This window comes from Drosophila biarmipes, chromosome 3L (genome assembly GCF_025231255.1).
Source record: "Drosophila biarmipes strain raj3 chromosome 3L, RU_DBia_V1.1, whole genome shotgun sequence".
In the NCBI taxonomy this organism is placed as follows: domain Eukaryota; kingdom Metazoa; phylum Arthropoda; class Insecta; order Diptera; family Drosophilidae; genus Drosophila; species Drosophila biarmipes.
Window position 1 is genome coordinate 10,414,321 of NC_066613.1, and position 27,992 is coordinate 10,442,312.

Sequence of the window (27,992 nt, forward strand, 5' to 3'; positions counted from 1 at the left end):
TGTTGCCTTTATCCCAGCCTTCACCTAAATGTTCTTGCTCTGAGAGCATAGTAAATTAGCGACTTAATGTCTGCGTGCTTTTTACTCAGCCAACTCAGCAAGGTCTTTTAAAGGCTTGGTGTTTTTCCGGATTTTTGTTGCAAGACCACTTAGTAATTCCCTTTGTTGACCGTCCTAGGATAAGACACATTCGCAGGATCAAGCTGGCTGCACATGAGATTGGGCTTGTGGCTCGAAGCTTGAAGCGAGTAAAGTAAACTTGGCCCGATGATGGCTCCTTGGCATGCAATTTCCACCAAGTAGTGGCTAATACTTATTCAAGGCATTGGCCGGGCTATCGATGACAGGTCAATTGGGGAGTGAAGAGCGGTGAGCGGGGCCTCAGAGGGTTAAGGCAGAGGGTTCCAAGGACACATGCGTCATCAGCATTATCCTTACACTTCAACGCACCCAAAAAGATACCATTACGAGGGAAAATTTCCCCGGGCACATCAAAGTTGAAATACTCTAGGGAAACAACAAAGCTTAGATTCCACTTCCTTTTTATTTTAAATTACCAATGACTGGTTAGTGGTAGCTTGAAGTATACTCAGGGAGTTTAAAACAAATTAAATCCGGAAAAACTATTTTAATAATCCAACATCCAAATGATAATAATTTAAATGTTGATTTGAATTGAATACCATTAAATGAATACTATATTATTATTTTATAGCAAATTTGATGATTAGCAATTAAATAAATTTTCCAAATATTTTAATCAGAGTACAGAAAGCTCGTTCATGCCATAAAAAAAAGTGGAAACAGTTCGTGCTTCTTGAACTTTATATCCATTAACACAATTGCCGTGGCCCCACTCTTCCAGGACTCATTTATCATGCTGAAATTTATCAGGCAGCTAGATTTGGGGCAGCAGGGCGAAACTATGAAGCTTTACAATTTTATGGAATATTATGTGTATTTTATTTTATTTTTTCTCTGATTTTTCCCCTTGCAGAGTTTACAACGAAAAGTTGCTGAGGAGCGAGCTTCGGCAAATATCAACAGCTGGGGAAGCAAATCATAAGTAAACACAAAGGACAGGACCGGCAAAACCGCACAGGACGAAGGATAAACGTGGTAGTTGCCAAGAGAGCAGCCTCGGGTGTTGACCAGGAGTGAAGGGATCCGGGGAGGAGGTCCAACAGCTGCAACAGCAATCCGAGCAGCTGCTACATCCACGAGCAACGAGCAACCAGCTACAACGAGGGCAACAATAAGAACCGCCAGAGACAACACCCGCAATCAAATCAAATTCAAAGATGCAAATTACAATTTGCATACAAATGCATGCGGACCAGACAGCCAACACAACAACAATCGGCACAAACTGCAGCACCAGTAACAAAAGCCTCGCAAATTGTTGTCAAATGCTGTAAAATTGTGCAGAGTAATTCCAAAGCACACTTGCAAACATATCACTGAGCGGGTGTCGGGTCAATCCACCAGTCAACATGATCAAGGGCATTCTGATCCAGCGCAAGAGCCAGGAGGATGCCAGCTACACCAAGCAGCTCAAGATGGAGCACGCCGATCTGGTGGCCGAGATGCAGACCGTGGAGAGCCTGCCCACCCACGAGCGGCTCCAGCTGGCCAGACTGTGAGTTCATGGTGTTGAATTAGTCTTATTATTGGGTCAAATTAGAGACTAGGAATCGGACTTGATTACCTTCTCCCCAGCAGTCGGGGTCAACTTGAATCATTGGGGGAGTTGGCTCACTATCACTGTATATTTATATAAATTTGGATTCTTTCCGCTTTATATAACAGAGTAAAGTCTGCAAAAGTTTGTTTTAGAAGATACATTTTTTTGAGGTACTCTACAGTTGCCTTTAAAAATGACTCATACGACATGTTTTCTAGTTTGAATGAAACAACATCGATTGAGAACTTAGTATCCTTTTTAATATCAGTCATTAAGAATACGAAAAGGTAGTTGTTTTATTATTTAATCATTTTTGTTATCGATTTATCTAGAAAACTTAAATTTAAAGCCAGTATGAAACAAATAATATTTTTGGCCAAAGGCAACGATGCGAATGAGTGATATGAGTTAGCGTCAATCCGTAACTGCTTTTTATATTATTTTTGATGAATTATAGTCCATTAATGCGTTCATTTAATGATTGTTCAAGCATAATACGTAATAAATTATTCTGTATGAATAAAATATATGTAAGAACCATACCATCAAGAGGCGTTTGACAGATTCTGATAAGCGATAATTAAATTTAGCAAGAAAAGCAAACGAAAATGTTCACTGATTCTTTTTTTATCGGGTTTTGAATCATATGCTTTGTTTCCGGACAGGCCGATAAAGCCATGAATAAAATCTTATTTTATAAAGGTCAACCAGAACAATTTCATATAAAAACACATAATCTCCCATTCTATTTATTCTGTGCTAAAAAATTAAACGGATTGTGACCATAACGTTTTATTTAACAAAATTTGGCATAAGCTAAATGCAAGTATTAGTCAAAGTGAAAGGCTCTGCTTCCTAGGAATCCCCCTTCTACACCAGAGCTATCGAATTTCCGCAACTAATCCACAATCTCTTCCCAAATCCCTTCTCCTTAATTAGGCGTCGTGCCCAGCAGCTGAAGCTGTCCCGCCAGAAGGACAAGGAGTGGGCCAAGCTGCAGCGGGCGAAGGGCAACACGGCGAGCGGGGGCAGCGGAAGCGGATCCGTGGGCAACGGGCTGATGAACGGCAACGGAGATACCACGCACCACTTCCGGCACGCCAATGGATCCGGCACGCTGAGCGGCAGGCGGCACATATCCTTCGAGAACAGCGTGGTGCTCCTGGAGGCCGCCTCCCGCAACGATATGCCCGAGGTGGCCGCGCTCCTGCAGCACGGAATCACGCCGGATGCGGCCAACGAGGACGGACTGACGGCGATGCATCAGGCGTGCATCGATAACAACGTCGAGATGCTGCAGCTCCTGCTCGAGTACGGGGCGAACGTGGATGCGCAGGACAGTGATAAGTGGACTCCCCTGCATGCGGCCGCCACCTGCGGCCACCTCGAGCTCGTCCGCATCCTCATCCGGCACGGCGCCAACTTGCTGGCGGTCAACACCGACGGCAACATGCCCTACGACCTGTGCGACGACGAGAACACCCTGGACTTCATCGAGGGCGAGATGGCGCAGCGGGGCGTGACCCAGGAGCTGATCGATGAGACGCGCTCCTCCACGGAGCGCATCATGCTCAGGGACCTCATGGAGCTGGCCCGCACCGGGGGCGATCTGGAGGAGCCCGACTACCAGTGCGCCACACCCGTAAGTAGCTCATCTTTCTGCCTTCTTATGGCTCGGCAGCTTATAAGGGTTGCTAAAAGCAGTGGTTTGGGCTTATTACAAACATCAATTTTAAAATAATCCAGATTTGTACTATGGCTTAGCAACTTACAAGAGTTACTTAAAACAGTTGAATAATTAAGCACAAAAATTTAACATAATTGTGAGGAAAATTGTTTAAACTAGAAAATAAATTATAATACAATAATGGTTTTGCTTTTTATAAATATGATGCACAATACTTATCATTAATATAAAAATGTCAAAAATGTAAATATATTTAATGTTATTTTAAATATATTTTGACCTACCTACACTTTTTTTCCCCTGTGTATAACTTTTAATTTATCTCAATTGTCCAGCTGCACATAGCTGCCGCCAATGGATATGTCCGTGTCGTCGAGTTTTTGTTGGAACAGCATGTCAACGTGGATGCCATGGACAAGGATCTGTGGACTCCGGTTCACGCCGCCGCCTGTTGGGGTCATGTAAGTGAAGCCGTGGAAGCAAATAAACTGTGAACAATGGAATAATAATTTTAAATATTCCCCTTGGCAGCTCGAGGTGCTGGAGATGCTGGCGCAGTGCGGTGCTGATTTAAATGTTCGCAACAAGGACGACGAGACGCCCTCAGGTGAGACTGGGGATATGCGAAGCGCATATCCTTGCAGAGCCAAATAACCATGAATATGAAATTGAGCTATAAATTGTTGTTAATGTTAACATGGAAAACGTGTAAATCTTTTCGGTGGAATCCTAAAATGGCAGACATGCATCTAGACTATTTGTAGTGGGTTTAACTGGCTCAGGTGCGCGAAAAATCGGGACAGTGCTGACAGTTTGCGTTGAGCTTGACAGAAATCCAAACTTAGGGATTCACTTGGTTGTTGTGGTTTTGTATAGAGTAAGCATTGGTAAAATGGTTTAAAAACTTGTTGTTCTCACTTTATATGAAAATTGTTTATTAACAAAATGAGAAATTTATAAATGTTGTTTTAACTATTTTTAGGATAATGGTAATATATTTAAAAATGACCCATGAAAATACTTTTTTTAACTTCGGTTACAGTCCATAAAACGGTTTAAAAATTTTTAATTGACCCTTGTACATCCTTACACATGAGTATAATATAATAAATTATATATTTGAGGGAAACGAGATAATAACATAGAAACACATAGGCAAAAACATGTTAAATGGACTTATTCTCAAATGAAAACGAATTCTCCAGATATCTTAAATACGAAAACCTAATAACCTATTATCTTGTTCACCCCCTAGACATCTGTGAAGATCCCGAGATCCGGGAGCGGATCGAGCAGCTAAAGACAGAGCAGGAGGTTAAACGACTGGCCGAGGCGCAGCGACGACGCGTTCGCCGCTCCCAGAGCAACAATACCAGGTATTTATTGCCCAGAGCCCATTAAAATAACATCAACCAACTTTGATGGTAAAACCCCAATCCACAGAGCCCAATCAGTGCGACGCACTAGTTTGCGGGACAAAACGCTGACAACCAAAAAGGATGCCGTCGAGGAGACGCGTCTGCGGCTGCAGGCCCAGGAGGCGACGGACTCGGAGACCCCCTCCTCGGGCGGAGATCCCCTGACCAATGGCTATGGTTACGGGAACAACAACGGCGAGAAGCGACCCTCGACGGGCAGCTCGAATGGCCAGCCACTGCCGCACTCCAAGTCCGCCGATGCGTTGGACAACGCCATGATGGCATCCTCCGCCGCACTGGCGGCCACCACCACCACACATTCCTATCCATCGCGCCGTCCACCGGATGGCCGGGAGAACGACGAGCTGCTCCGCCTGAAAGCCGCCGGCGGAGTCGGAGAGGTGCAGCGGGCCACCTCGGCGGCGGCCGTGATCCTCACCGAGAAGGGAACGGCGGCCAGTGCCGAGGCCGTGCAGATCCAGTCGTCCAAGGAGGCTGCCAACGGCAAGATCAACGTGCAGGTCACCGTCCTTGTGGGTGAGTCAACAGCCACCCCGGCCACGTGTCGGGCTTGCTTCTGCTTCCTCCTGCCCACCCAAGCCACCCACTCACTCATGCCACCCATCAAGCCACCTCGAGCCACCCAATCTGGCTCCTAAGGCGAATCCCGCTTAAGCGCCATTCTGTCCCCGTGTCAATGTCAATGTTTAATGTTTATTTAACGACTCTACTAAAATGGAAATGAAAATACTTCCAGCAAGCAAACACAGCCAACAGCATGAGTAGAATATCGAATGGGGTATGCCCTGTAGGCAGAGGGCACAGATGCCTTAGGGCAGGGATGGTATATGATATAAAAAATATGTTATTAAGTAGTTTAGTTAAAAATAAATAAATAATAGGTCATTTCCTCGTTCGCATGCTAAACATAAACTCAGGCTTTCACATTACTTTAAATGGTTAAAAAATAAAATAAAGTGGAGAGTGGGATTGACAAAGCTTAAAAAGGAGAAACATTATTGTAGTTTAGGGGTTCGTTTTCTTATCCACATTCTAAACTTAAAGTACGCTTTAAACTTTGGTTTTAAACCTCCTTTACACTTAACCTGCGGACAAGGAAACGGTCTTAAATGGACAGCCAACATTTTTAAGTTTCAAAAAACTATTAAAATAATTTAGTAAAACACTTGAGTACATTATAATATCTTTCTTTTAATATAAATAGCTCATTGCTGAAGTAGTTATTTTCTATTTCGTTCTTAAGTGTTAATTAATTTTTTAAATTTTAAATGATAGATGGTTTACATAGAGCGACAAGACATTACTGCAGCAACTATACTTAGCATAGTTTTTTGCAATTATTTAACCTCAAATAGTTTGCTCTCCAGAATGACGGAATGCATGGCTAGGACAAGGTATATGACGCTGGCATGTAACATCCATCCCCATAACCAATCCCACCCAACGGGTCAAGGGGTATTTACAAACTTAACTCCCTGGGTAAAAAAGAGAAGAAAGTAAAATAACATTTGCTTGTTTCTGTTTCATTCTTTTTTGTTGTTGTTGTCGTGCCTCGTTTCGCCCGTTCTGTGTCGTCTGCCTGCCCGCATCATCATCAACAATAAAAACAACAACTACACCACCACCGCACCACCACCCAAACAAACACACAACCCCACCGCCTTGCCAAAAACACCAACATCCAGACACCAACAGCACGCACCACCATCAGCAACATCAACAGCAGCAGCATCAGCAGCAGCAACTCCAGCAGCAGCAGCATGTGTTGCTGTTGCAGCAGCACCAGCAACATCAGCAGCAGCAGCAGCAGCAGCAACAGCTTCAGCAGCAGCAGCATGTTGCCTTGGATGGCTATAGTGCCACACTGGCCAACCTGAAGAAGCAACGCTCGCTTTCACGCACCGCCAATGTCCTCAATAATTTCGAATTGTCATCCCAAGCAACTAGCAATGCCCATCCAATGGCGGCTGCAACTGCCACTGCCACTGCAACAACAACTAATGGTTCTGTTTTAGGAGCCGGCGGCAGCAGCAGCAGCAACAACAACAACAACCTTAGCACCAACAACAACAACGGATCAGCCCCGATCTCGACGCAACCCACCTTGGGTCACCTGGGTGGACCTGGCAGCCTGCTCTCCGACTTCGAGGGCTCCTCGCCGGCGGGCAGTTCGCTGAACAAGTTCAGCGGCATCACCGGGGACGTGGTCACCGACAGCACCAGTTCCAGTCGCCGCTGCTGCGTCCTGATGTAGAAGCTAAATGCATTACTAACTAACTAACTACTAGAATCACAGGGTATTAAACCAACCAGATTTGTCAGATGGATAGGCCATTGTGCAAATTGGCAAAAGAAAAAGTGTCTTTTTTTAGATTAGCCGAATTCAGTGAGTGAATTGTTGAATGTTAAACACACACAAATGCATGTTGGTTTAGGCAGGGGGCTCAGTTCTGTGAGCCACCCCCAAGAAACGGCTCAAAGTCGTTGCATTTTCCTAGCAGACACTACACTACACACAACCAATTATACGATACAAATTTATACAAATATACAACCGTATGTATACATTTTAAAGAACATAAAAGAGTAATATTAAATAAATGTGAGCAGTTTACCTTAGTTGATATGTAAAAGCGAAATCAAAAACCATATGAAAAACATCAAAAATATTTATTTAGCGTTGCTAAGAACTAAACTTAATAGATTTGCTTGGAGTGCATTCAGTGTGTGAGTGTTGAGACCGAAACAGGCAAAGTATTATGCAGCAAGTATGAACTATTTAACTAAATATACGATAGCGAAATTGTAGTTAAAACGAGACGGATTAGAAAAGCAAAGCAATGAAACGAAATGCAAAGCACTCAAGCAATTCCCCATATAAGTGTCTAAATGTTCGAATTGACAAGATGTTAGTGCTGAAAGGCAAAAATCAGCATTTGAGTTGAGTTCTGTCGAGATACAAGAACATTTGTATTATTTATGTAGCATCTATGTTTGTATATACACGATTCCAAAAGAGAAGATGATAAAATGCAAAATACAACGCGCAATTAGCAAACGAGACTTTTTTCGATTTAAATGTCAAGGCATTAGCTGAACGTTTTGTAAAATAAACAAATGAAATATGAAAATTTAGCCACAAAATGTTTCATTCATTTGAATTGGCGCCAAGCTAAGGGCGACATCTAGCGGAATTATCTGGGTCCCATTATTGTTATTTCAACAAGTTGGCAGCTCTTTAGGTTTGCCAAGCGTTGACTGCTCTTCAACAGCAGCTGTTTTTAGTTTCTTAACTTTTGTTTACGTTTTTACTGGACCTTATTTTAAACTTTTAAATAAATGGAGTCCCTGGCGAAATATCGTTATAGCCTGGTGGCTGGGTCTTTTGCCGCTGGGGGAAGCTTTTTTGGTAAACTTCCAAGCCACCTCAGTGCCCAAAAGTTACTGAACACATCCGGAGGTATTTCTGAATCATCGTATTTGGGTGAGCCCGTTCATTTTTTATGAAAAACTTCCATTAATTTATTTAATTTATAGAATTAGCTTTAGTGCGTGTCCTTCCATTGGTCCTCATGATAATCTGCAATGTCAGCAACTTGCGTTGCTTTTTAAAAGCCTTGCAAATGACTGATCAAACGTTGACTTGCGTCGTTTTAACCGCCGCCTCCAATTATGTCTTATCGGTGGGTTTCCTGAAATATTTCCAGAGTTATGACTAACATTTATATATAGTTTATTTTAGGAGCTCTGGTTTATCAGGAACCACTTACAGCCCTATCTGGCATTGGTATAACACTAATTCTGGCCGGTCTTTGGTTCCTTTGCGACGGTGGAGCTGCTGAAACCTTGAAAACGGAAGCAGATAAGGAGAAATAATTTAAAAAAAAGTATTTTTATAATATGTATGTTAGTTAAACTAAATATTCTGTAACACATTTTGATGTGACATGGATGGCTTTAAGAAATAATGTTAAGATCTTAGATGAAGTAATATTTATCCTAAGTAAACGTTAAAAGAACCAGGTCTTAACCCAGTTTTAATCATTATTATTCCATTATTATTTTAATCGTCTGCTGGAGAAGGGCTGGTTAACAAAAAAATACAAATTTTACAGAAACTACACTTTACATTTAAAACAACTCGAAAAATAAGAACCTTTATAATAATAATAACTTATCATAACTAACAAGGAAGAACGCTATAGTCGATTGCCTCGACTATCAGGTACCCGTTACTTACTTGCTTAAGGGAGCAAAGGGAAATGGGTTTCGTAAAGCGCCAACTACCATGGACATTTGTGAGCGTTAGAGTGACCGTGGCAACATTTTTTTCAGGTAAAATTTGTTTTCCAGCATGGAGTTTTGCCCGCTACAGTTTTGGGCGGCTTGTGGGCGTTCAAGTGGGCGTGGCGTTTTGGGCTTAAATGATAGGTATCGACGAGACGAATACATTTCAATTAAAAGATACAGGCGCTAAAGTCTTTCTTTGACTTTGACAAGTCTGAGTTTTCTTTTTTGTTCAAAAATAGTAAAATCAATTTTTAATTAATTTTACTATTTTTGAACAAAAAAAGAAAACTCAGACTTGTACAATAAAACTAAAATGATTTTTATTCTTTTTGGTTTTAATATAAAAGACTTAATAATTACGATATCTGATTATAATTATAGATGTTCAAGCTTCAAATGTAAGCTATTTTTAAATGACCAATTTTGGCCTTTTCTCATAAAACAAAAATTATTCAATCTGTGATTTAACTACTTTGTTGGTCTCATAGGAAATCCGAAGTTCTAGCCCGTTGTTTGAAATAATAGAAAATTTGGGCGAAGGTTTTGTTTGAGTAAACGATTTGAATAAATGTACAGCAAATACAATGAAAAATTCTCATAAGATATTAATATCAATCGGGTATACAAATATTTTAAATTGAAAAGTAATATTTGTTTTTGTACTTTTAGCCCCCACAGTTAGAAAGAATCAATGTCTGTGCTTAAAGTTATTGTTTATTAATAAAATTTACAGGGGCTGCTGTGCTGGGCGTTGCTAATGACCACACACGGGCCGTGCTGCACCTTCACGGAGCTCTCGCTGCGCCAGTCGCACTCGATGGGCACGAACTGACCCTTCCGCATCACGGTCTTGGGCCTAGTGATGCCGTAGCAGGCGTGCTGGAAGACGCTCCTCGAGATGGGCAGGCACTGCTCGTAGATCTCGACGATGTCCGCGTGCATGCTGTCCACGGTGAAGTCCTGGCCGCAGCGCAGCCTCTGGTGGATTTGCAGTTTGCTGCTCCTCGAGAACTTCGTGCGGCACCTTCGGCAGTGCAGGTCCTTCAGGGGCGAGCTGGTGGGGTCCCTTTCGATCGACTTGACGGGGGTGGAGAGCTCGTGGAGCCGCTGGAACTGCCCCATGATGTTGTTCAGGATCAGGAAGTTCTTGTTGGGCAGCTGCTGGAGGGTTTCGCTGATGTGGTAGGGCACCACGTACAGCTCCTTGGTGGTCTTGCACTGCTGCAGGCCGTAGAGATTGACCCGCATGTTTGGCGGGAAGTAGCCGTTGCACTCGCGAAAGTGCTTGAGGTAGGCGGATCGCAGGCTGGCCAACTCAGCTTCGCTGGTGGGTGGACTGGAAGTGGTGGTCAGACCCTCCTCCTGCTTCAGCTGCAGGGGCAGGGCGAAGAAGGGGGACTCCGCTGACTGACTCTCCGCGTCCACCCTAATCCTTTTGACCTGCACCTTCAACCTGGTGATGCTGCACTCGGCCATGCCGTACTCACTGCTGCAGTTCAGGTAGTTCTCGATCCTCTGCATCAGCATCTCGTAGAGAACTCCGACGCACTCGTCCACGTCGTAGTGGTGGTCCACCTTCAAGGACCCGCTCTGGAAGATAAGCACCTGATCCATGGCGTTCACGTAGCAGGCCAGATTGAATTCCACGGCCACGGTGTTGTTCTGGAACATCCAGCGGAGCAGCTCGGGGATGCCGCGGGCACAGGTCTCCCCCATAAAGTGGTCCAGCTTGTCCTTGGAGCTCTCGTCGCAGAAGAAGAAGGTCTCGATCTGGCGGGCCTCGATTATGTCCAGGACGGCCTGCTGCTGCTTGGTGAGCTGCAGCCCCTGGGAGCCTTCTCCTCCGCGCAGCCAGTGCTGCGAGGGCGGCTCATCCGCGTCGATGGAGCTGTAGCAGGTGGCACACTCGTGCAGATGGCCCTTAGCGAACCACTGGTGGTGGAAGGTCTGCTTCGTCTCGTCGTTGGTGAACACAAAGCTGGAGATTGGCTCGTCGTCGAACATGATTACGATATGGTGGCTCTGATTTTCGGAATTTAAGATGGAGTAATAGTTGAAATAGCTGTTCAGCAGAGTACGAGTATTTTTGATATCAAGGAATGGCTTAGATTGTTTTCACAGCGGTTTCAGAATTACTGAGATGTGCCCAGGACAAGATTCAGTGGCTGACTGATATCACCCTCTTTGTAAGAGAAGCTTATATACAACATAGAGGGTACCAGGTAGTCGGCGCTTTACCTGACACAGGTATTTCTATGGTGGGCTTACATCTGCATGTGGGATTTTCCTTTCACCTAATCTCTAATCTATTTATGGGTTTTCAAGATGTGCTTAGTTTTGGAACAGCTGCAGGGCGATCATAAAGTTAACCTAGCTTTTATAAATCACTCCTTGCTGTTGCCATTTTTTCGTTCCAGAATGTTCATCAATTCAGATAATCAGTTTAAGTCAGTATCAAATTGCAATTTTAAAAAATTTTGTTACCAAAACATTCATAAAAATGTCTGACACTTGTATGACTTTTATTTGGGGCGTTATATATATGCAAAAAAGGGAGAACAAAAAGTCCAAGCTAACTGCCATTTTTTTTTTGGCCACTTTCTAATTTGTTGTGTGGGCGGCGGACAGATTTAAGCGTTTTCTCCTTTTGTGGGCGTGGGCGTATTGATAAAACAAATACATTTCTGTTAAAATGTTGTTTCTATCATAAAAACTGTAGACGCTACAGATTTTCGCGGATTATGGGCATCAGAATGGGCGTGGCACCCCACTGAAACCAACTTCCTCTGCGTAGGAAGCCCAGGAACCTGCATGTCAAGTATGTGTATTATAGCTCTTATAGTTTCCGTGATCTCAGCGTCCATACGGACGGACGGACAGACGGATAGACGGACATGGCTCGGCTAGTGATCCTGATCAAGAATATATATACTTTATGGGATCGGAAACGCTTCTTTTTACCTGTTACATACTTTCTGACAAATCCGGTATACCCTTTTGCTCTACGAGTAACGGGTAAAAGATGTAGAGGAATAATATACATCTTAACTTTCAAATATTGCAATTACCCCTTGAAATATAAAAACAACGTTTGATTTATATACTTTTGTTTAATGTATGTACTATCTTGCAAATACATAGTTTCATTTCATTTATAATGCACTGTTAGTGTGCACACCTCTTCATCCACGCAATATTAATTACAACTATTATTTTCTTACGTGGCTTTGTATTTTTTTTCTTCGTTTGTGTGTAAAAGTTTGGCAAAACAAAAAAGTTGTTGAAATGGGATAGAGCATGACAGTAAGAGCACAAACTATAAATATATTATCCTTCGTTTATATATATAGGTAATAGTAATTAATTTGTATATTTCAGAATCGTTATTTAATTGCTAAGACGTATAAATACTTTTTATTTTCTCTCTCGACATATGTTAATTATCGCATTAGCTTCAACGCAGCCAAACAGGGATATTAGTATCGAAAAGTGGCGGATCGAGTTGTGTTTAGCCCGTCTTATTCGTTTGATGCCTTTTGATATCCGAGGTCCTGTCCTGTCTGGGAGTTTTAGAAACCCTTAGAGCGTTTACTTTCCTGTATGTAGTTGTAATTCCCTTTTGTTTCTAACAACTATTTTGTTTTATTAATAATACATTATCAAATAACCCAAAATCAAGGAAAATAATTATAAATTGTATTCAAAAATGCGCACGAATCGGGTTTGCTGCTGTTCATTTTCGTTTGTGTTTCCCTAGTTGCATTACAAAGGATTCTTTTTGATAGATTTCCGTTCCTTCTGGTTGAGAGTTTTTTACGTAACGATAATTGTACGTCTACGTTGCCATTACTTGCGTGTGGATGATTGATTTCCTTGTTTTCTGTATGTATGTTTTGTGTGTGGTTTGCATGAATTGTATGTTTTTGTTTTCGGTTAATACGTATTGTTTGCTCAGTTTTTATTCTCCAGTCCAAGAGGCATGCGTTGCGACTGGTTCTGGCGGTTTATGTAGCCGCCACCACCTCCCTGGTTGCCCGCTCCGCCACGCCCACGATCGCCCATGGGCCTGCCGCCTCCGTACGAACCATTCACGTTCCTCTGCTGGTTGCCACCGCGCTGACCACGGTAGCTTCCACCGCCGCCGCCAGATGATTCGTAGCGGGACTCCTTGTTGTACGTCCCGCCGCCGCCTCCTCCATTCTGGTAGTAGCTGTTGCCGCCACCACCGTTGCCCGACTCATTGTTGCGGAAGTACACGCCGCTGTTGCCCGAGTTACGTCCGTTCGGGTTCGACGAGTTGCCGTACTGACGCGACCGGTAGTTGCCTCTGTCGCCGCCGTTGCGCCGCTCATCGCCGCGCCCGCCCTGATCACGATCCCGGTTGTCCCGATCCCCGCCACGACGCTGGTAGTTGCCCGAGTTGCGACGTCCCTCGCCCTGCGAGTTGTTCCAGTGGTTGTTGCTCTCGTTGTCCGCATAACCGCCATTGCCACCGCCAGCGCTGTGGTCTCTGGGCGTGGCCCACTCCTGCTTATGGCTGGTGTTGCTGCTGCCGTTTGAGGCAGCGCTGCTCATGGCATTCATCTCAGAGCTCCACTTGGTAGGCGGCGCCGGTGGTGTGGCCTCGCCTTTGAGCACATTCGTAAGCGCAGCTGTAGCTGCGGCATTCGTATCGTTGTTACGAGCATGCCACTCATTGTTCTCCACATCTCCGCCAGCGCCTACACTAGAAGAGGTGTTTACAGATGATGACTCCTCCAGCTGTTGCTGCTGCTGATGTTGTTGCTGCTGCTGTTGTTGTTGCTGCTGCTGCTGTTGTTGTTGTTGCTGCTGCTGCTTTAGCTGCTGCTGAATCTGCTGCTCATAGGTGACCACGGCATTCTCGTACGGAAACACTGAGGTCACATCGCCTGGCTGCATGCCGATTCCCTGAGGAGCCGGCTGCTGAGGCTGCTGTGTTGGCAGACGCGGCATAATCAACATGGGCTGCGGCTGCTGCTGTGCCTGCTGCTGACGTTGTTCGTGAATCAGAACAGGGGAGAAAAGCTGCTGCTGTTGCTGCTGCGGAGGAGCCTGCTGCTGGGGCTTGGGCTGCTGCGATGGGAACGATTGGTTGGTGAAGGTCAGCGTTTGTATGGCCTGCGGTGGTTCTTCGACATGGTTGGGCTGCTGGGACTGCTGCTCAAAAACCAATCCCTGATTGGAAGGCAGTGGTTGGGCTAAAGCCTCAGGATTGTCCAGTTCACTGTCCTGCAGAAAGTGGAAGCTTCCTGTGCCTAGAACCTCTGCCAAGGGACGCAACTGCTGCATAAACTGCTGCTGCTGAGGTGTTGGCGGTGCCTGCAGTCCAGGAGCCTGCGGATGCGGCGGTGGCTGCTTAAAGTAGTTCTGTTCCACGGCACGCACGTTGAGAGCAACGTGAGTTGGATGCGGTTGCAGTTGCTGTGGCTGCTGAGCTGCGGCTCCCGACTGCAAGGCCTGGAGATTCACGGGGCTGCTCAACAGCTGGTGAGGATGTGGCGGCTGCTGTTGGGGCTGCTGCTGCTGCTGTTGCTGGGGAGGCGGCGCAGGAGCGTACAGAACATGCACTGGTGTGGTGGTTCCCCCGGCCGGAGGAGCTGCCTGGTAAACCTGAGGTGCCTGCTGCTGCTGTTGTTGTTGCTGCACCACCAAGTTCTGCTGCTGCTGATGCTCCAGAGACGGAGCTCGCTGGTGCTGCTGCTCCAGCAGAAGATGGCCCGGACGCTCCTGCTGTTGCTGGTGCTGTGGATGCTGCTCCAGTTCCGTTTGCACACCCAGATGCAACTTGTCCAACCCCTCCTCCAACGAGGTTCGTGCTGATGGCTCCGATGGCAGTTCCGTGTCGAGCTCACCCGAGCCATCGTTCAACAAGTCACCGCCCTCGCCATCACCGCTTCCGGTGCCACTATCCGTGCTGTTGGCCACCGCGTTATCGGCCAGGGGCACCAGATAGTACTTGTCCAAGTAGCCAGAGTCCTGGATCTGCTGGAAGAGAGAGCGCAACTTCTCGAAGGTCACCTCTCCGAAGGACTTGGGACGCGCGTTAATGGTCGAGGAAAACAGTTCAGCAGACTTCTGGGCAGTGGTAATAAAGCTAACATCGTCAGCGGTTTCCGGGCGACGAGTTTGGACTTCCAAGCAGCTGGAGAAAAAGAAAATTGTGTGTTAAGGTTTAGTTTCAAACAACAGTGCCAAAAACCTAAAGATAAGTATGGTTACTTACAATTTCTCCAGCACGTCCAGTTCACTGCTTTCCAATTTGATCGCTCCATTTTCGCCGGCCAGAAAGTCGTTGCGCACTTGTTCGTCATTGAAGCAGCTGAGCACGTTCTGGATGATTAGAACCTCCTTGATCTTGGCCGTCTCAGCAATTGTCTTTGCCAGGTTGTCCTGTAATGGAAATGAAGGGTATTAGCTTCCATTATAGGTACCGAACAAACCAACTTACCTTTCGAGCCTGCTTCTTCTGCTCCTTTTCGGCCTCCTTGGACTGCTGCTGTATATGCTTGGCCAGCTCGCGGGCAAATTCCAGATTGGCCAGGACCGCGTCGTATTTGGCCACAGCCGAAGCCTGGTCGCCGCTCAGTTCCTTGCCGGTGCTCTGTATGGCGCGATAGGACTCCAGTTTGGTCTGTTCAAATTACAAAGAAAATGAGTGAGTCAGATTCTGTCACGCTTTTGTTGCTGACGCATTGATGTTTGGATCTTCTTATCATATCACATACATACATAAATAATCAAACAGAAATAGAGATCATTTTCAAAATTCAGAGCTTTTATTTTTATATTTAATTTTTTTTTCTTAACAATAACAAAGTAATTTAGTAAAAATTACTTTACAAAGTACAACCTTCCATTGACGAACTATGAGAGATAAGACCTTTCAGAAGTTAGAAGAGTCGCCCGTGTATCTCGTAACCAATTGTATTTTAGACAGAAAGCGAGCTTGGCTTTGGCTTAAATTAAATATGCAAAAACGACCAGTTAGAATTTTATGCCAATAAGTTTTTATCCCTTTAAAGCATTTTAACAAGGAAGAACTAATAGTGGAGTAATCTTTTAAACCTTATAGTATAACAAATAGCAAAGTCCGTTTAGATATTTTTGGTGTTTTATCAGGATTTTTAAAAACAATAATAAAAGAAAAATATTTAATAAGAACTACCTGCATTAAAAAACTTATAATAATAAAAAATGCATTTTTCGGCCATCATTTAGAATAATTATCCAGATATTAAAATGATTTCAAAGACAAATTTGCAAATAAACAAAAGCAAAGAGGAATCGAAAGAAGACAACAACACAACTTCAACACTCCGAACCGGCGAATGGCGTTGCCAGACCCCCGCTCACTCAGCTGTTGGCAGAGCGTGCGACTCGAAACGAGAACTTGCAAGAACCATCGTGTTCGAACAAACTTTTCAAAGCACTTTGCAGCCCGCAGAAGGCGTTCTGTGCGAATAGAAACAAAAGAAACAGAAATGGTTTTCGCACTGCGTTCTAATTGACATGCCGGTCGCTGAGCGCGGTCTGGCAACGCCGTGCTCTAGAAAACATGGCGTCGCGAAAAATCTGCCAGCCCCGAAAACTTAGGCCGCGCGGGGGGAGGGGTGCCGCGGGGTGGGCACAAAACGAAACAAAGCAACACGGAGAGAATGAAAATAAAAATGGTGGGCCATGCTGCCCAGAGGAGATCCTTTCCCGGCACTCTAGGCCCGGCCTCCCAACACACTGACCTTGCGCTTCTCCAGGTTCCGGATCTTGTGCTCGATGGTCACCAGCAGCTGCTTGAGCGGATTGTACGGCTCTGGAGCCGCCTTCAATTTGGCCGCGTTCCCATTGCTCGCCGTGTTCGTGCTGCTGCTGGCCAGATCCGTTTGGCTGCCCTCCGCCGCCGCTGCTGCTGCTCCATTGTTGTTGTTGGCGGTGACGGCGCTTTGGCCATTGGTAGCATCGGCTCCTCCGGCGATTCCCGATCCGCCCAGCGAAGTGACCGAGGAGCGCTTCTCCTTGCTGGCGGCGTTGTTGCTGCTGTTGTTGTTGTTGGTGTTGGCAGTTGCAGCGGTAGCAGTAGCGGTATTTGCAGCCGAAGGCATGGTGCGCCGTTGGTTATTCCTGTTTGGCACTCAACGACGTTTTAGCTCGAAATGGGGAATGATATTATATTCAAACGGCTGCTGCTGCTGTTTCCAGTTTGGTCGGGGAAAAAAACTTAATATGACCGCGTAACTAGCTAGAAATGATACCGTTTGGCTGTCACAAATATACCAGTTTTACTCGTTCAAAAATACCAAAAAAATTCCAAAGTGTCACGGATATGAAACGATGTTAAAGTTCACTGTTAACCGCCGCACTGTTAACGACTTGGTTTAGGCGGGAAAAGCATTTTTAAAAACGAAAATAAATGGAAAAAGTATCGCGAGGAACTTTATGCTTGTGCATGCAACTTTAACCAAGTAGCAGTCAAGGGAAAAAATGTACTACCGCGGTACACTTACATGTATATCAGTAATCAGTAAAAATGCAAAATAAAAAGGTTATACATTTTCCTTGTCTGTTTCTATTTGGCAAAAAAAACTTCCAATTTTTGAAGATACCTGTTTAAACTGACATTTGCTACGGACATCTCTTTAACAGTCAATTTCTGCGAGTTCTGATTAAATATGTAAACGAGAATTGTTCGAATATTCTTATTGTTACCATGAAACCAATTTGGTTTGACTCTGATATGGTTAATAGTGTTTCAAAAGTTTAGTCTTACACTTTTTTGCTTGGAACAGATATTTAAATGTTAAAAAACGTTTCCTTTACTATCAGAAACAGTCCTTTAAACTCAAATTACAAATATGCGAATAGCCACAGAATTTATCGGCTTAAGGGTTTTTAGGTATGATAGGCTAAGTCTGTCTGTTTTTGATCAAGAATAAATTTACTTATGAAATAACATTTGCTGCATTCAGCAGAGCAAACTCTATCATTGATACCAGATACAACAACAGTGATCTGTTAAACGCGCCTTCCTTTCATATTTCGCGCCCACTCACAACTTTTAGAATAATTTCAAAAACTTTCTTGGTCACACTGAGTCTAGCAGCAATTTGTATTTTGTTTTGGTTTTACTATTTTTATAAGAAATTGGTGGTTTGTTAATAACGCGTAGTCAAAAAATTGTCAAGAAAGTCTACGCAATTTCCAATTTCTCAGAAAAGGTAATCCCTCCGATTCTATTGATCAAATGGACCTTACATATATTCCAAATTTTTGCTCCAGTTTTAGACTCTTAGGTCAATATCGTTAGGAACACCTTAGAATGGATCATCAACTCTGCCTGAGTTGGAGCCAACACCAGTCCACTTTGATTGGGGTGTTCGAAAATCTCCTGGGCAACGAAACCCTGTCCGATTGCACCCTCGCCGCCGAGGGAAAGCATCTCAAGGTCCACAAACTGGTGCTGTCTGCGTTCAGTCCCTACTTTGCTGTGAGTATTCCATATTCCAGACTTAAAAGAAGTACCCTCAATCCATTCAAACTCCATCCACACAGACCCTACTGCAGGAGCAGTACGACAAACACCCGATATTTATGCTGAAGGACATCAAGTACCAGCAACTACATGCCATAGTGCTCTATATGTATCGTGGGGAGGTCCAGATTCCCCAGAGCCAGCTGCCCGATCTCCTCAAAGCCGCCGAATCCCTCCAGATCAAAGGTCTCCAGCAGGAGGATCACCAAAATGAACATTTTTCGAGCAAGGGGAAGGATATATCCGGCAGTGAGGAGGGCGCGTCACTTCGTCATCGGAAAATTAGTCGTCTCTCGAGGAACGGTAAGATCTGTAGATAAACGTTTTTGGAAGGTTTAAAAAGTCTTGTTTTGATATGCTAAATACGACTATGGGAGGTGTCACTGATATCTTTCAGCATAAAAGTTGTATTTATACAAAAAGTTTCTGTGACACCCCCATACATGTACTTTATATGGTCGGATAATACTAGTTCCAAGGGTTAAAAATAAACGATCTTAGCAGCGTATTTGTTCCCTTTATTGTAGCCCGACCCAACAATTCAACTGCCATCGAAGGCGTAGATCTGCAAGATTCCCTGGGCTACTCGGTAGATTCCAAGCCTGAGTTCGACGATTTTGAAAATAGCTGGACCATGAGCGATCCGGTAACAATCCAGGAAGAAGACCTCTCTGCTCAAACCCAACAGAAATTCAAAGATGTAGATCCTTTCATGGACATACCAGAAAATTCCACAGCATTGGTTGAGGAAATTAAGAATCTTAGAAAGGATATTAAAGAACTGAAACAAATTGTCACAGATAACAACCCAAAGGTATTGGAGAAGGTCTCAAAGATCCCAAATATTTTGGTGGAAGTCTCAAAGTTGGTCGAAAACCCTGGCCACTCACGCCACACGAAATGCGTATTTCCTGTTACCTCATTCGAGGAATTAGACGAAATGGAAGTGAATTTGGAAAGCAGTCCCGAGAAGTATATTCCAATGCTCAAGGCATTGCTGCTCCCTGCCGGAATTTCAAAGAACCTGAAACGAGTAGTTTCCGATCAGCTGCTTTTCCAAATGAATTACGCTGGCATAAAGGATAGAAAAGGCTTCGCGGTATATACAAACCTGCTTAACGCCCTTTTCGAAGCCGTAAAACACGAGCACTATACATGGAATGACTTTAAAAGGGACTGCCGAATGGCGATTTATAGAATTAAAAATAGGGTATATAAGAATAACCACTTCGCAAAAAAGAAGGTTCAAACTGAGTTAACCGACTCAGAAAATGTTTAATATAGTTTTTATTCAAATTAATGTTTCTTAATGTTCTCTAAAATGTATTAACTAATTATAATTTCTGACTATTAGTACAAGACCAACTCAACATCAGTTGCATAACATGTAGAATGGAAAAGATCTTCGTTTTACTTCATTTTTTTACGAATCAGTAAAACAAGTCAATGGCTTGAATTTTCGTCAATCTAAACGTAACAAATATTTTATTTGCGATCAATGGATTCGTTATTCCGCATAGACCCGCACATAGTCTATGATCATGGCGCTTTGCCTGCCCCAAGTGGGGGCCCACGCATCGCGATGTTGCCAAAAGGAGAGCGCAGCCCGCGGTTCCCTGTTCTTATAGGGCTTGACATCCTTGGCTAAGACACTGTCATCGAAATTGAGGAAGCCGCCCACTGTGACGCCGAAAATGATAAAGCACTTCTCGCTGAAGAATGGCAGTCCGTCGTACAGCTCTCCGTAGACTTCCTCATCGACCATCAACGTTATCTTATCCCTTTGCCAGATCATGGTGTAGTTGTGGAACTCATCGCCGTAGTGAGTCTTGCCCAGCTTATCCTTGAGGAACTGCACGGGGTTACCGTGATGCCACACCACACTACCACCGTACAGATGGTTACCGGAGATGTCATCTCCCTGCTTGGTTCGCAAATTGGCGTTTCCTCGGGCGTAAGCAATTCCTTCAAATAAGAAAAGAAATAAGTGTTATTTATCTAAAAACTTTTGGGATAAGTAACTATTTCATGTTTGAGGTTTTATCAAAATAATATGATTCTTTAAACTTACGCAATTGTTTCGCGTAGTGGGTTTCCGCGTAAGTGGAAACCGGTTGAAGCATCAAGTCTTTAAAAAATTATAAATATACATAAGTGTATGAGGATAAATTAGCATACTTACAGGGAAAAAGCCAATCTCCCTTGGGCAACTTAGCTCTCACCACGATCTTGCCGTACTTGAAGCTGAATGAATCGCGGGTGTGAATTTGAGCGGAGAAGACTGGAGGTTTGATGCTGTAGAAGCTGCCGTGGGCAATGTTGCACTCCTGCTCCGGACTTTCGATGGCCGTGCAGCGGTCTCCGAGCTTGAAGCTGCCTTCGGTTACCTCACTGGCCACGACGGGGACGATGTGGAGTTCGCCTTCTCTCACAAAGGAGTTCCGAGCTGCATCGTCGAAGGCCACCAGCTCCTCCTCCACATGGTACATGCGCTGCCTAAAGTGTAATTACAATTGTTTTTAATCTGTTATATTGTTACCAATATTTTATACCTAATATCATGCTTCCAGGTGGACTTGTTCAGCTGAGCCTCTGAAAAGTTGTCCTCGAAGATGAGCTCACCCTGGCAGGTGCGGCGACCATGACTGACGATTGTTTGGGCCGGCTTGCAGCGTTTTGGTTGCTGGTTTGTTTGTATCAGGGCCTGGCATTCGCCCTCTCCCGATGGAAAGGTGATGGCTCGCGAGTTTGCACTCCTGGTGGTCAGCACCCGCTTGTTGATGATCACAATAGTCTCACTCTTTTCAAAGATCTCCTCGTTGTATTGCACGAGCAGGGATATTTGAAGCTTGTCGTTGTTCTGGAGACCCGTTCGCTGCTTGGACACCCAGCTGCCGTTGACGGCCTCCGTGATATAGTCCATCAAAGCCGGGCAGGTGTCGTCTATCTGGAGCATGTAGAACACGCGCTGTATGCCGGGTTCATCTTGAGGTAACAAAATACAAATGTTATTTAATAACTTAGTTTATTGTTAATAATTTTTGTGTGAGGTTGGCCTCAGAAGCTATTTAAAATATTTGTATATCGTATGTGAACAAGCTTAGGAGTGCAACTTTTTTCAAGAGCAGCAAATAAATTAATTAATAAGTATGTATGTATAAGTGTGTTGAGAATTATATTTATTTCCGAGGAGGAAATTGCTTTCTTTGTTAAGAAATGTCGAAATATACATAATTTAACCATTGTTAACGTTAAAATTATGCCAGATCTTCTTATTATTTTTTTATTCAATTTCGTTTAATTGCTTTTAAATTGTAGATAGGAGCTTTTTCGGTATGAGACCTGTCCCGTCAAGTAATGATAGCAATTAGTTAGCACCAACAAGCGCTTCAACTTCACCTGGTATGGACACCTCGAATCCCAGTTCATCCAGATTTTCGAAATCGATGCCGGGGACCTTAAACCCCGATATTTGGTGGCCTGAGATGAGCAACAGCACACACGGTAGAGCTGTCCACCTCATGACGCAGTTTTAATTGCTCTTAGTATATGCACTAACTAGAATCCGATTAACGTTCTATTCTGAGAAGCTCTGCAGTGGGACTACTGCATCAGATTGCAAATCTCGATCTCGAAAGCTTGCACCGGTTGAAGCTTCTCTTAATCACAACTGCACTCGCTCCAAAATAATTAATGAACCTAACAAAGAGTGACATTTCGGCCTGGTTTACGCTTGTTTTGAAAGGAATTTAATAAATTCTTGTTATTCAAAATTAATGTATTTTAAGAAGTTATTTTTTAAATATCATTTATAATTTACAATTTTATTTTAAATATAATTTTCTGGACGTGTAAGCCGAGCTTTTGTTATCGCATCAGCTGTTCGGACTTTCAGTGGAAGGTGGATCCCCGAGAGGAGTGTCGTTAGAACTGCGGTTTCGGGGTCTTTGGGCTGTTTGTGAAATGTCTAGTTCCCAGAGAAGCCAGATCGCAGCCGGTGCTGATATGAATGTGGATTTGCATGCGCCGAATCGCGATTGTCCGGACCAACTAAAAGTAAACAAATATTAATCGCCCAGCACCAGCGGCAGAAACCGGTCTGCCAGTGAGATAGAGACACAGGCCTGAGTCAGAGGCTTCGGACTTTTGGGGATCAGTGCGGAAAACGAGGATTCAGAATGCCTGGACTGTGCCTAGGAATAGTGCTCCTAATATGTTCTGGTTACACCAATTGCTACAAGATACCCACACCCACGGTGGAGCTTCTGGAGAATGGATTCAGCATTTCTATTCCAGGTAAATAAACGGCTCAGCTCTTTTCAGGCTTATTTTATTTTTTCCTGTTCTATTTATATCACACCTAGATGAAGAAGGCGTCAAGGTGGTGGCTTTCAATGTGAATCGCAATCGGAATTTCACCTCCTTTATCAACGAGGGACAATACAACGTGAGACTGGTGAAACCCGAGAATAGCAGGTGGACCAGTAACTTCACTTCGGTGCCTTTGAGAGCCCAAGATATTCTGTATCTTTGGACGAGTGTGCAGCACCAGAAGGCCGTGTACCAGGACCTGGCGCAGCCTCTGGCTGTCTGCAATCTGGGTGGAAGCTATCGACCCAGAGGCTGTTCTCCCAATGAAGATGACTTCGCGGATGTCAATCAACTGAGTACTGAAAGAAGTGCCACGGAATCCGCAGTTCCCTCCGTTTGTGAACCTTCCGAGTCCCAGGTTTCGCCACAAATAGGCACTCCTCTCTGTAAGGGACAACTTCTGTTCGAGGAGACATTCGATCAGCTGAATGAATCCCTGTGGAACCACGATGTGCGTGTGCCCTTGGACTCCAAGGATGCGGAGTTCGTCTTGTATGATGGGAAAGCTAGGGCCCAGTATGGGCACCTGGTGATCGAGCCGCTGCTTTGGTCCAGCTATCGCCCGGATCTGTCAATATCCAATTCCAGACTCGATCTCTCGGAGCGTTGCACGGGCACCCACAACCGACTTAAGGAATGTGTGCTGCACTCAATGGGCAGTGGACCCAGTGGAATCATGCCGCCCATTGTAACACCTCGCGTTAACACCAAGGACACCTTTGCCTTCCAGTACGGAAGGATTGAGATTCGCGCCAAGCTGCCAAAAGGGGATTGGATAGTACTTATTACTAATAATTTATTATTAATATCCAATCTTTACTATGTTCCTTATCCTTTATAAGGTCCCCCTTCTGCTACTGGAACCTCTGTCAGAGTGGTACGGTCAATCGGGCTACGAGTCCGGGCAGCTGCGAGTGGCACTGGCCAGAGGTAACTCCGTGCTGAGGATGCCGCGAGGAAAGCTCGTGGATGGTAGATCGCTATATGGCGGCCCTGTACTCTCCACGGATGCCCATCAGCGGGAGGACTTGTGGCTCAGCAAGCGAAAGATTTCCCACTTCGGCGATGACTTCCACGTGTACAGCTTGGACTGGAGCAGCAGTAGACTGCTGTTCTCGGTTGATGGGCAAGTCTATGGTGAGATGCTAAATGGTTTCACGGAGTTGGACGAGAATCCCAGGTGGAAGCAGGGCGGTCCCATGGCCCCTTTCGACAGGATGGTGAGTAGCTTATCTATTTCAAATTAAGGAAAATCTTTCTAAATGAAACATATCTACCTTTATAGTTCTACATGTCTTTGGGTCTGTCTGTTGGCGGCTTTGGCGACTTTGTGGACCATCTGCGCACCGCCACCTACGAGAAGCCTTGGACCAACTACCATCCCCAGGCGAAGGTGCAGTTCCACCAGGCCCAAGATCAATGGCTTCCCACTTGGAAGCAGCCATCTCTGAAGATCGACTACATACGTGTCTTCGCCAACTGATTCATAGCTCTATGGATTATAGTGTAGTAGTATTATTTATATGAATGTGCTACGCAGGTTCTTATCACGAATAAAGCTTTGCGAGCAATTCGGAAAAATCGATTGAAACTGAAATCAGACTATATTTTGTATTGTTAGAAAGCTCCCTGGTTGGCATCCTGACGCCTTTTATTACAATTAATAGAAAAAATAAAATTAGGAGAATGAGAAATAGGATTTAGTCCAAATTCTAACTGGATTTTAAGTGTAATGAATAATTTTTGCTCAAGAATATTCAGTGAAAAGAAGAGCCTAACCTTCCGATTTAAAAAACAATCCTGACTGATGTGATAGTCTTCCTTTATGGCTAATTACACTCCCATTACGATATTTACTATGATCTAAAATGTTTTGCCATTGTTCTTTTTGGAACCGTTGTTCCGCGAGTTCTGGTTGGGTTTCTTTCGGCGCTTGTCGGACGACCAGTCCACGTCGTCCTCGTCGTCGGTGCCCCCGGCATTTCCGGAGGAGTGCAGGTGGGCGGATGAGGCGCCCTCTTTGGTGGCCAGGCGGCGGGAGGCGATCCGCGACGAGATGCGGCCCATGCCCATGCACTTTTCCAGGTGCGGGGCGAACCGGGCGGCGGCCACCAGGCGATCACAGTTGGGACAGGTGCAGTCCATCGGCTTCTTGGCCGTGGAGATGCCGAATATGTCCAGGTTGGGCATCTCGCAGATGCGGTACGTCGAGTCCTCCGGCACTCCGTCCAGGGCGGCCAGATTGCCGGACTTGCGCAGGTGGTGTGTCTCGATGAAGATCCCGGCCACGGCGTCGTCGAGCAGCGTCTGGTACAGATAGTTGGCCGCCTCGTCGAGGTTCTTGGGCTCCTTGATCAGCTCCCGGAAGTTGCTCACGATGGCTGTGCTGGTTGTGGGGACTTGGTTCCCCGATGCCTGAGCTCCTGTCGTCGTGGGCATGTTGGCTGCAGACATAATACTCGGTGCAAATACTATGCTATTAGCTTCTTGGTTACTTCCTGCCTGCCTTGGAAGATTTGTTTGGCATGCCGGTTGTTGTTGGTGAAAAAAGCTGTTTAATTGCAGATTGTTTGTTCTACTCGGCTGTTTGCTAAATTGGAGAGTTGCCAGAAGGGGGCCGGATAACATCTGGGGGAACTAGTTCCAATGGGTTGTCAGCTCAATTTATATGAATATGGTTTGTTATGCTCTAATTCTGATTGGAAAACATTTTAATATTTATATTGGCGAGTTTTTATAAATAAACCGTTAGTAATAAGTGAACTAGCTACTTTCAAACCAAACCAGTCTGGCAACGCCTGGTAAAGTGCGCTTCTCTGGTCACACCAAACATGGCAACAACAATTATTTCAACCAAATAAATTGAAAATAATTAATCTCTGCATAAAATGCTGCTAAATAAAAAGAACCTCATGTACAAACAGCTGGTGGAAAAGCTGTACGACAAATGCCAGAAGATACAGGCGGAAAATGAGCGCTGTGTGATGAGGTGAGCAGCAAAATCGGTGTTCCACGGAAGGTAAACAAACATGTGAATTGCTCATTTTCCAGGGTAAACGGAATCAAAAAGATTGTGAGAAGGCGAAACCACGATGTGGAAATACTGAAAAGGCGGCTGGACAAGCACGGCGACGATTGGCGCTCAGTTCCGATGGTGGCACCTCATCCCAAGGGAAAAACCGAGCAGAAACGCCGCGGACCCAAGCCCAAAAACAAACAGGCCGCAGATGGAACGGGAGCTCCAGGATCTGAAGCTGGATCCAATCCTCCAGTGCCTCGCAAGCCCCGAAAGCCAAAGGCCAAACCGCCAACAACTGCCTTTAATTCAATAATCCCGCCCCCACATCCCCAACCTCAAATCGAAACCTGAGTTTGGGCTATTCTCTGGCATATTCTATTTTTAAGAACATTAACTATAGTATGTACTATGTATATTAGTAAGATAAAAACTATACCATTGTAAAAGTTGAAATGTTATAATTAAATAAGGCGTATAAATAAATAAATCATTTTATATTTCTTTTTATATTTAAAAGATTTAACATAGGTATAAATAAGCCTTATCAAAATCATCTTTACAAAATTATAGCATGTTTTAAATTTTCGTGATTTTTATTAATCCGTTGTATGTTTTTAAACGGAGGTATCAAACAAAAAACTATTATTAATATATTCTTTAAAACGAGGATGTACAATCGCTATACTTCGAAGACATAAATTAAAATCACATTGAACCATCAAACACCACTTTTGATAGCACACTAGAGAGGTCGATTGACTGGAGATTCGTGACGCATCCGTGTCTATGTACAATAGGGTAGTTTGTGTGCACCTGACAAAGTAATTCAGAGTTATTATGTTTTCCGTTTCTTAAATGGACTGCCAAAAAATCTCATCGCTACTTGGGATTACTTATTTGTTTTTTGGAGTGCTAATCCATGTAATTCTAAAAGCGAAGCATTCTCAACCACTATATTTATACTTATTTTTATATTTTGGATGTATGTACTTAATTGCTAGAACAGAGAAATTCAACGGGCAGGGCTTCGCACTTTTATTCGGCCTGGCGAAGGCGAGCCAGTCGCTGGGTGAGCTCGTCCTGCTCCTGGGACACGGCCGTGGAGGCTCCGACCGACTGACTCTGGACTCCACTGGGCAGCTCCATGTTGAGCTCGAGGCCAGCCTCGTCGGCCACTTGCTGGAGCAGGTTGTCGACATCGCCCTGGGGCACCGAGGTGGTCACCGTGTCGGACATGGTGCCCTCCATCACGGAGCTCTGGACGTCCAGGTCCTCGAACTGGGACTCAAACTTCTCCATCAGCGAGGAGATCTTCTCCAGGTTCATTCCCTTCATCGCTGCATCCATGGCCTTGACCACTCCGGCCATGGACCCGGTGACCTTGCGGGTGGTAAGGGCGGACTGGACGCGGCTGGCCACTGCGTCCACGCGGGCACTCATCCGGAGGTAGTTGACGGCCTGGTTCTTCTGGCGAATCGCGTTCTCTGCGTGGATGCGGGCCACGTCCATGTTGCCCTTCTGGATCGCCTTCTTGGCCTTGACCTTCTCCAGCTTCTCCTCCTTCTCACATTTCTTGGAGTTCCGCTCCAGCTCCTTTACGGCAAACTTTAGATTGAAGAGGTGTTCTACGGGCGAAGAAAAAGGGGAGTGGGTGGTCAGTCACTGCAAATTCTTTGTCTGGCGTCATCGCCCCGCTCCACTTACTTTCCATTGAACTCGTAGACATGTCGTTACCCAGCTTGATGAATTTACACTATCGAATGAAGAGGCGAAAGAGTTTCTGGCAGTTGGTTTCCAACTAAAACAGGAGAATTTGCTCAATTTACGTTGTTTTTATTGGAGGTTTCGTATGAATCACTTTATTGGTGTGACCAGACGGGGGGAATACCCAGCCAACAGCTGTTTCTGTGTCGCGTGCTGTTAGGCGCCAATGTTAGTGCTGTTAAGCATTCAAATTT

General features: G+C 44.8%; 10 protein-coding genes across 15 annotated transcripts in view; 5 read left to right on the forward strand and 5 right to left on the reverse strand.

The window, feature by feature from the left end:
• Positions 1–7,941, forward strand: part of LOC108028451 (protein phosphatase 1 regulatory subunit 16A) — a 46,497-nt gene extending 38,556 nt beyond the window's left edge. For 4 of the 6 annotated variants that reach the window (XM_017100289.3, XM_017100291.3, XM_044095460.2 and 1 more), the window contains 7 exons: positions 998–1,639; positions 2,624–3,326; positions 3,707–3,832; positions 3,903–3,978; positions 4,627–4,747; positions 4,815–5,326; positions 6,496–7,941. In XM_017100289.3, the coding sequence (XP_016955778.1) occupies positions 1,494–1,639; positions 2,624–3,326; positions 3,707–3,832; positions 3,903–3,978; positions 4,627–4,747; positions 4,815–5,326; positions 6,496–7,064 (2,253 nt within the window). In that variant the 5' untranslated portion in view covers positions 998–1,493 and the 3' untranslated portion in view covers positions 7,065–7,941. Of the gene's footprint in view, positions 1–997; positions 1,640–2,197; positions 2,215–2,623; positions 3,327–3,706; positions 3,833–3,902; positions 3,979–4,626; positions 4,748–4,814; positions 5,327–6,495 lie in introns of those variants that run through there. The other 2 variants (XM_050886426.1, XM_050886425.1) reach the window with 2 other exon arrangements.
• Positions 7,942–8,077: 136 nt separating this feature from the next.
• On the forward strand, positions 8,078–8,851 carry LOC108028193 (uncharacterized). Its single transcript, XM_017099853.3, has 3 exons — positions 8,078–8,294; positions 8,348–8,493; positions 8,543–8,851. Exons 1-3 carry the CDS (start codon positions 8,150–8,152, stop codon positions 8,684–8,686), a joined length of 435 nt encoding a protein of 144 aa, XP_016955342.1. The 5' UTR covers positions 8,078–8,149; the 3' UTR covers positions 8,687–8,851.
• Positions 8,852–9,401: 550 nt separating this feature from the next.
• On the reverse strand, positions 9,402–11,289 carry LOC108028127 (protein terminus-like). Its single transcript, XM_017099780.3, has one exon. It carries the CDS (start codon positions 11,102–11,104, stop codon positions 9,818–9,820), a length of 1,287 nt encoding a protein of 428 aa, XP_016955269.2. The 5' UTR covers positions 11,105–11,289; the 3' UTR covers positions 9,402–9,817.
• A 901-nt stretch (positions 11,290–12,190) lies between these two features.
• Positions 12,191–17,351, reverse strand: LOC108028603 (caprin homolog). Its single transcript, XM_017100522.3, has 4 exons — positions 16,858–17,351; positions 15,570–15,752; positions 15,345–15,511; positions 12,191–15,263 (listed from the first exon to the last, which is right to left on the reverse strand). Exons 1-4 carry the CDS (start codon positions 17,215–17,217, stop codon positions 13,052–13,054), a joined length of 2,922 nt encoding a protein of 973 aa, XP_016956011.1. The 5' UTR covers positions 17,218–17,351; the 3' UTR covers positions 12,191–13,051.
• An 837-nt stretch (positions 17,352–18,188) lies between these two features.
• On the forward strand, positions 18,189–20,014 carry LOC108028498 (uncharacterized). Its single transcript, XM_017100373.2, has 4 exons — positions 18,189–18,330; positions 18,392–18,599; positions 18,665–18,947; positions 19,172–20,014. Exons 2-4 carry the CDS (start codon positions 18,432–18,434, stop codon positions 19,921–19,923), a joined length of 1,203 nt encoding a protein of 400 aa, XP_016955862.1. The 5' UTR covers positions 18,189–18,330; positions 18,392–18,431; the 3' UTR covers positions 19,924–20,014.
• LOC108028497 (gram-negative bacteria-binding protein 2) lies at positions 19,900–22,263 on the reverse strand. The gene is made up of 5 exons (XM_017100372.3): positions 22,044–22,263; positions 21,197–21,629; positions 20,827–21,140; positions 20,716–20,772; positions 19,900–20,609 (listed from the first exon to the last, which is right to left on the reverse strand). The coding sequence occupies exons 1-5, from the start codon at positions 22,165–22,167 to the stop codon at positions 20,152–20,154; spliced, it is 1,386 nt and encodes a 461-aa protein (XP_016955861.1). The 5' UTR covers positions 22,168–22,263; the 3' UTR covers positions 19,900–20,151.
• A 266-nt stretch (positions 22,264–22,529) lies between these two features.
• LOC108028495 (gram-negative bacteria-binding protein 1) lies at positions 22,530–24,612 on the forward strand. Its single transcript, XM_017100371.3, has 4 exons — positions 22,530–22,940; positions 23,009–23,793; positions 23,858–24,235; positions 24,301–24,612. Exons 1-4 carry the CDS (start codon positions 22,823–22,825, stop codon positions 24,496–24,498), a joined length of 1,479 nt encoding a protein of 492 aa, XP_016955860.1. The 5' UTR covers positions 22,530–22,822; the 3' UTR covers positions 24,499–24,612.
• Positions 24,613–24,618: 6 nt separating this feature from the next.
• On the reverse strand, positions 24,619–25,641 carry LOC108028499 (SAGA-associated factor 11 homolog). The gene has a single exon (XM_017100374.3). It carries the CDS (start codon positions 25,467–25,469, stop codon positions 24,879–24,881), a length of 591 nt encoding a protein of 196 aa, XP_016955863.1. The 5' UTR covers positions 25,470–25,641; the 3' UTR covers positions 24,619–24,878.
• A 182-nt stretch (positions 25,642–25,823) lies between these two features.
• Positions 25,824–26,534, forward strand: LOC108028791 (TCF3 fusion partner homolog). The gene is made up of 2 exons (XM_017100773.3): positions 25,824–26,004; positions 26,067–26,534. The coding sequence occupies exons 1-2, from the start codon at positions 25,904–25,906 to the stop codon at positions 26,383–26,385; spliced, it is 420 nt and encodes a 139-aa protein (XP_016956262.1). The 5' UTR covers positions 25,824–25,903; the 3' UTR covers positions 26,386–26,534.
• Positions 26,535–26,973: 439 nt separating this feature from the next.
• Positions 26,974–27,914, reverse strand: LOC108028793 (charged multivesicular body protein 1b). Its single transcript, XM_017100774.3, has 2 exons — positions 27,739–27,914; positions 26,974–27,659 (listed from the first exon to the last, which is right to left on the reverse strand). The coding sequence occupies exons 1-2, from the start codon at positions 27,758–27,760 to the stop codon at positions 27,070–27,072; spliced, it is 612 nt and encodes a 203-aa protein (XP_016956263.1). The 5' UTR covers positions 27,761–27,914; the 3' UTR covers positions 26,974–27,069.
• Positions 27,915–27,992: the final 78 nt, after the last annotated feature.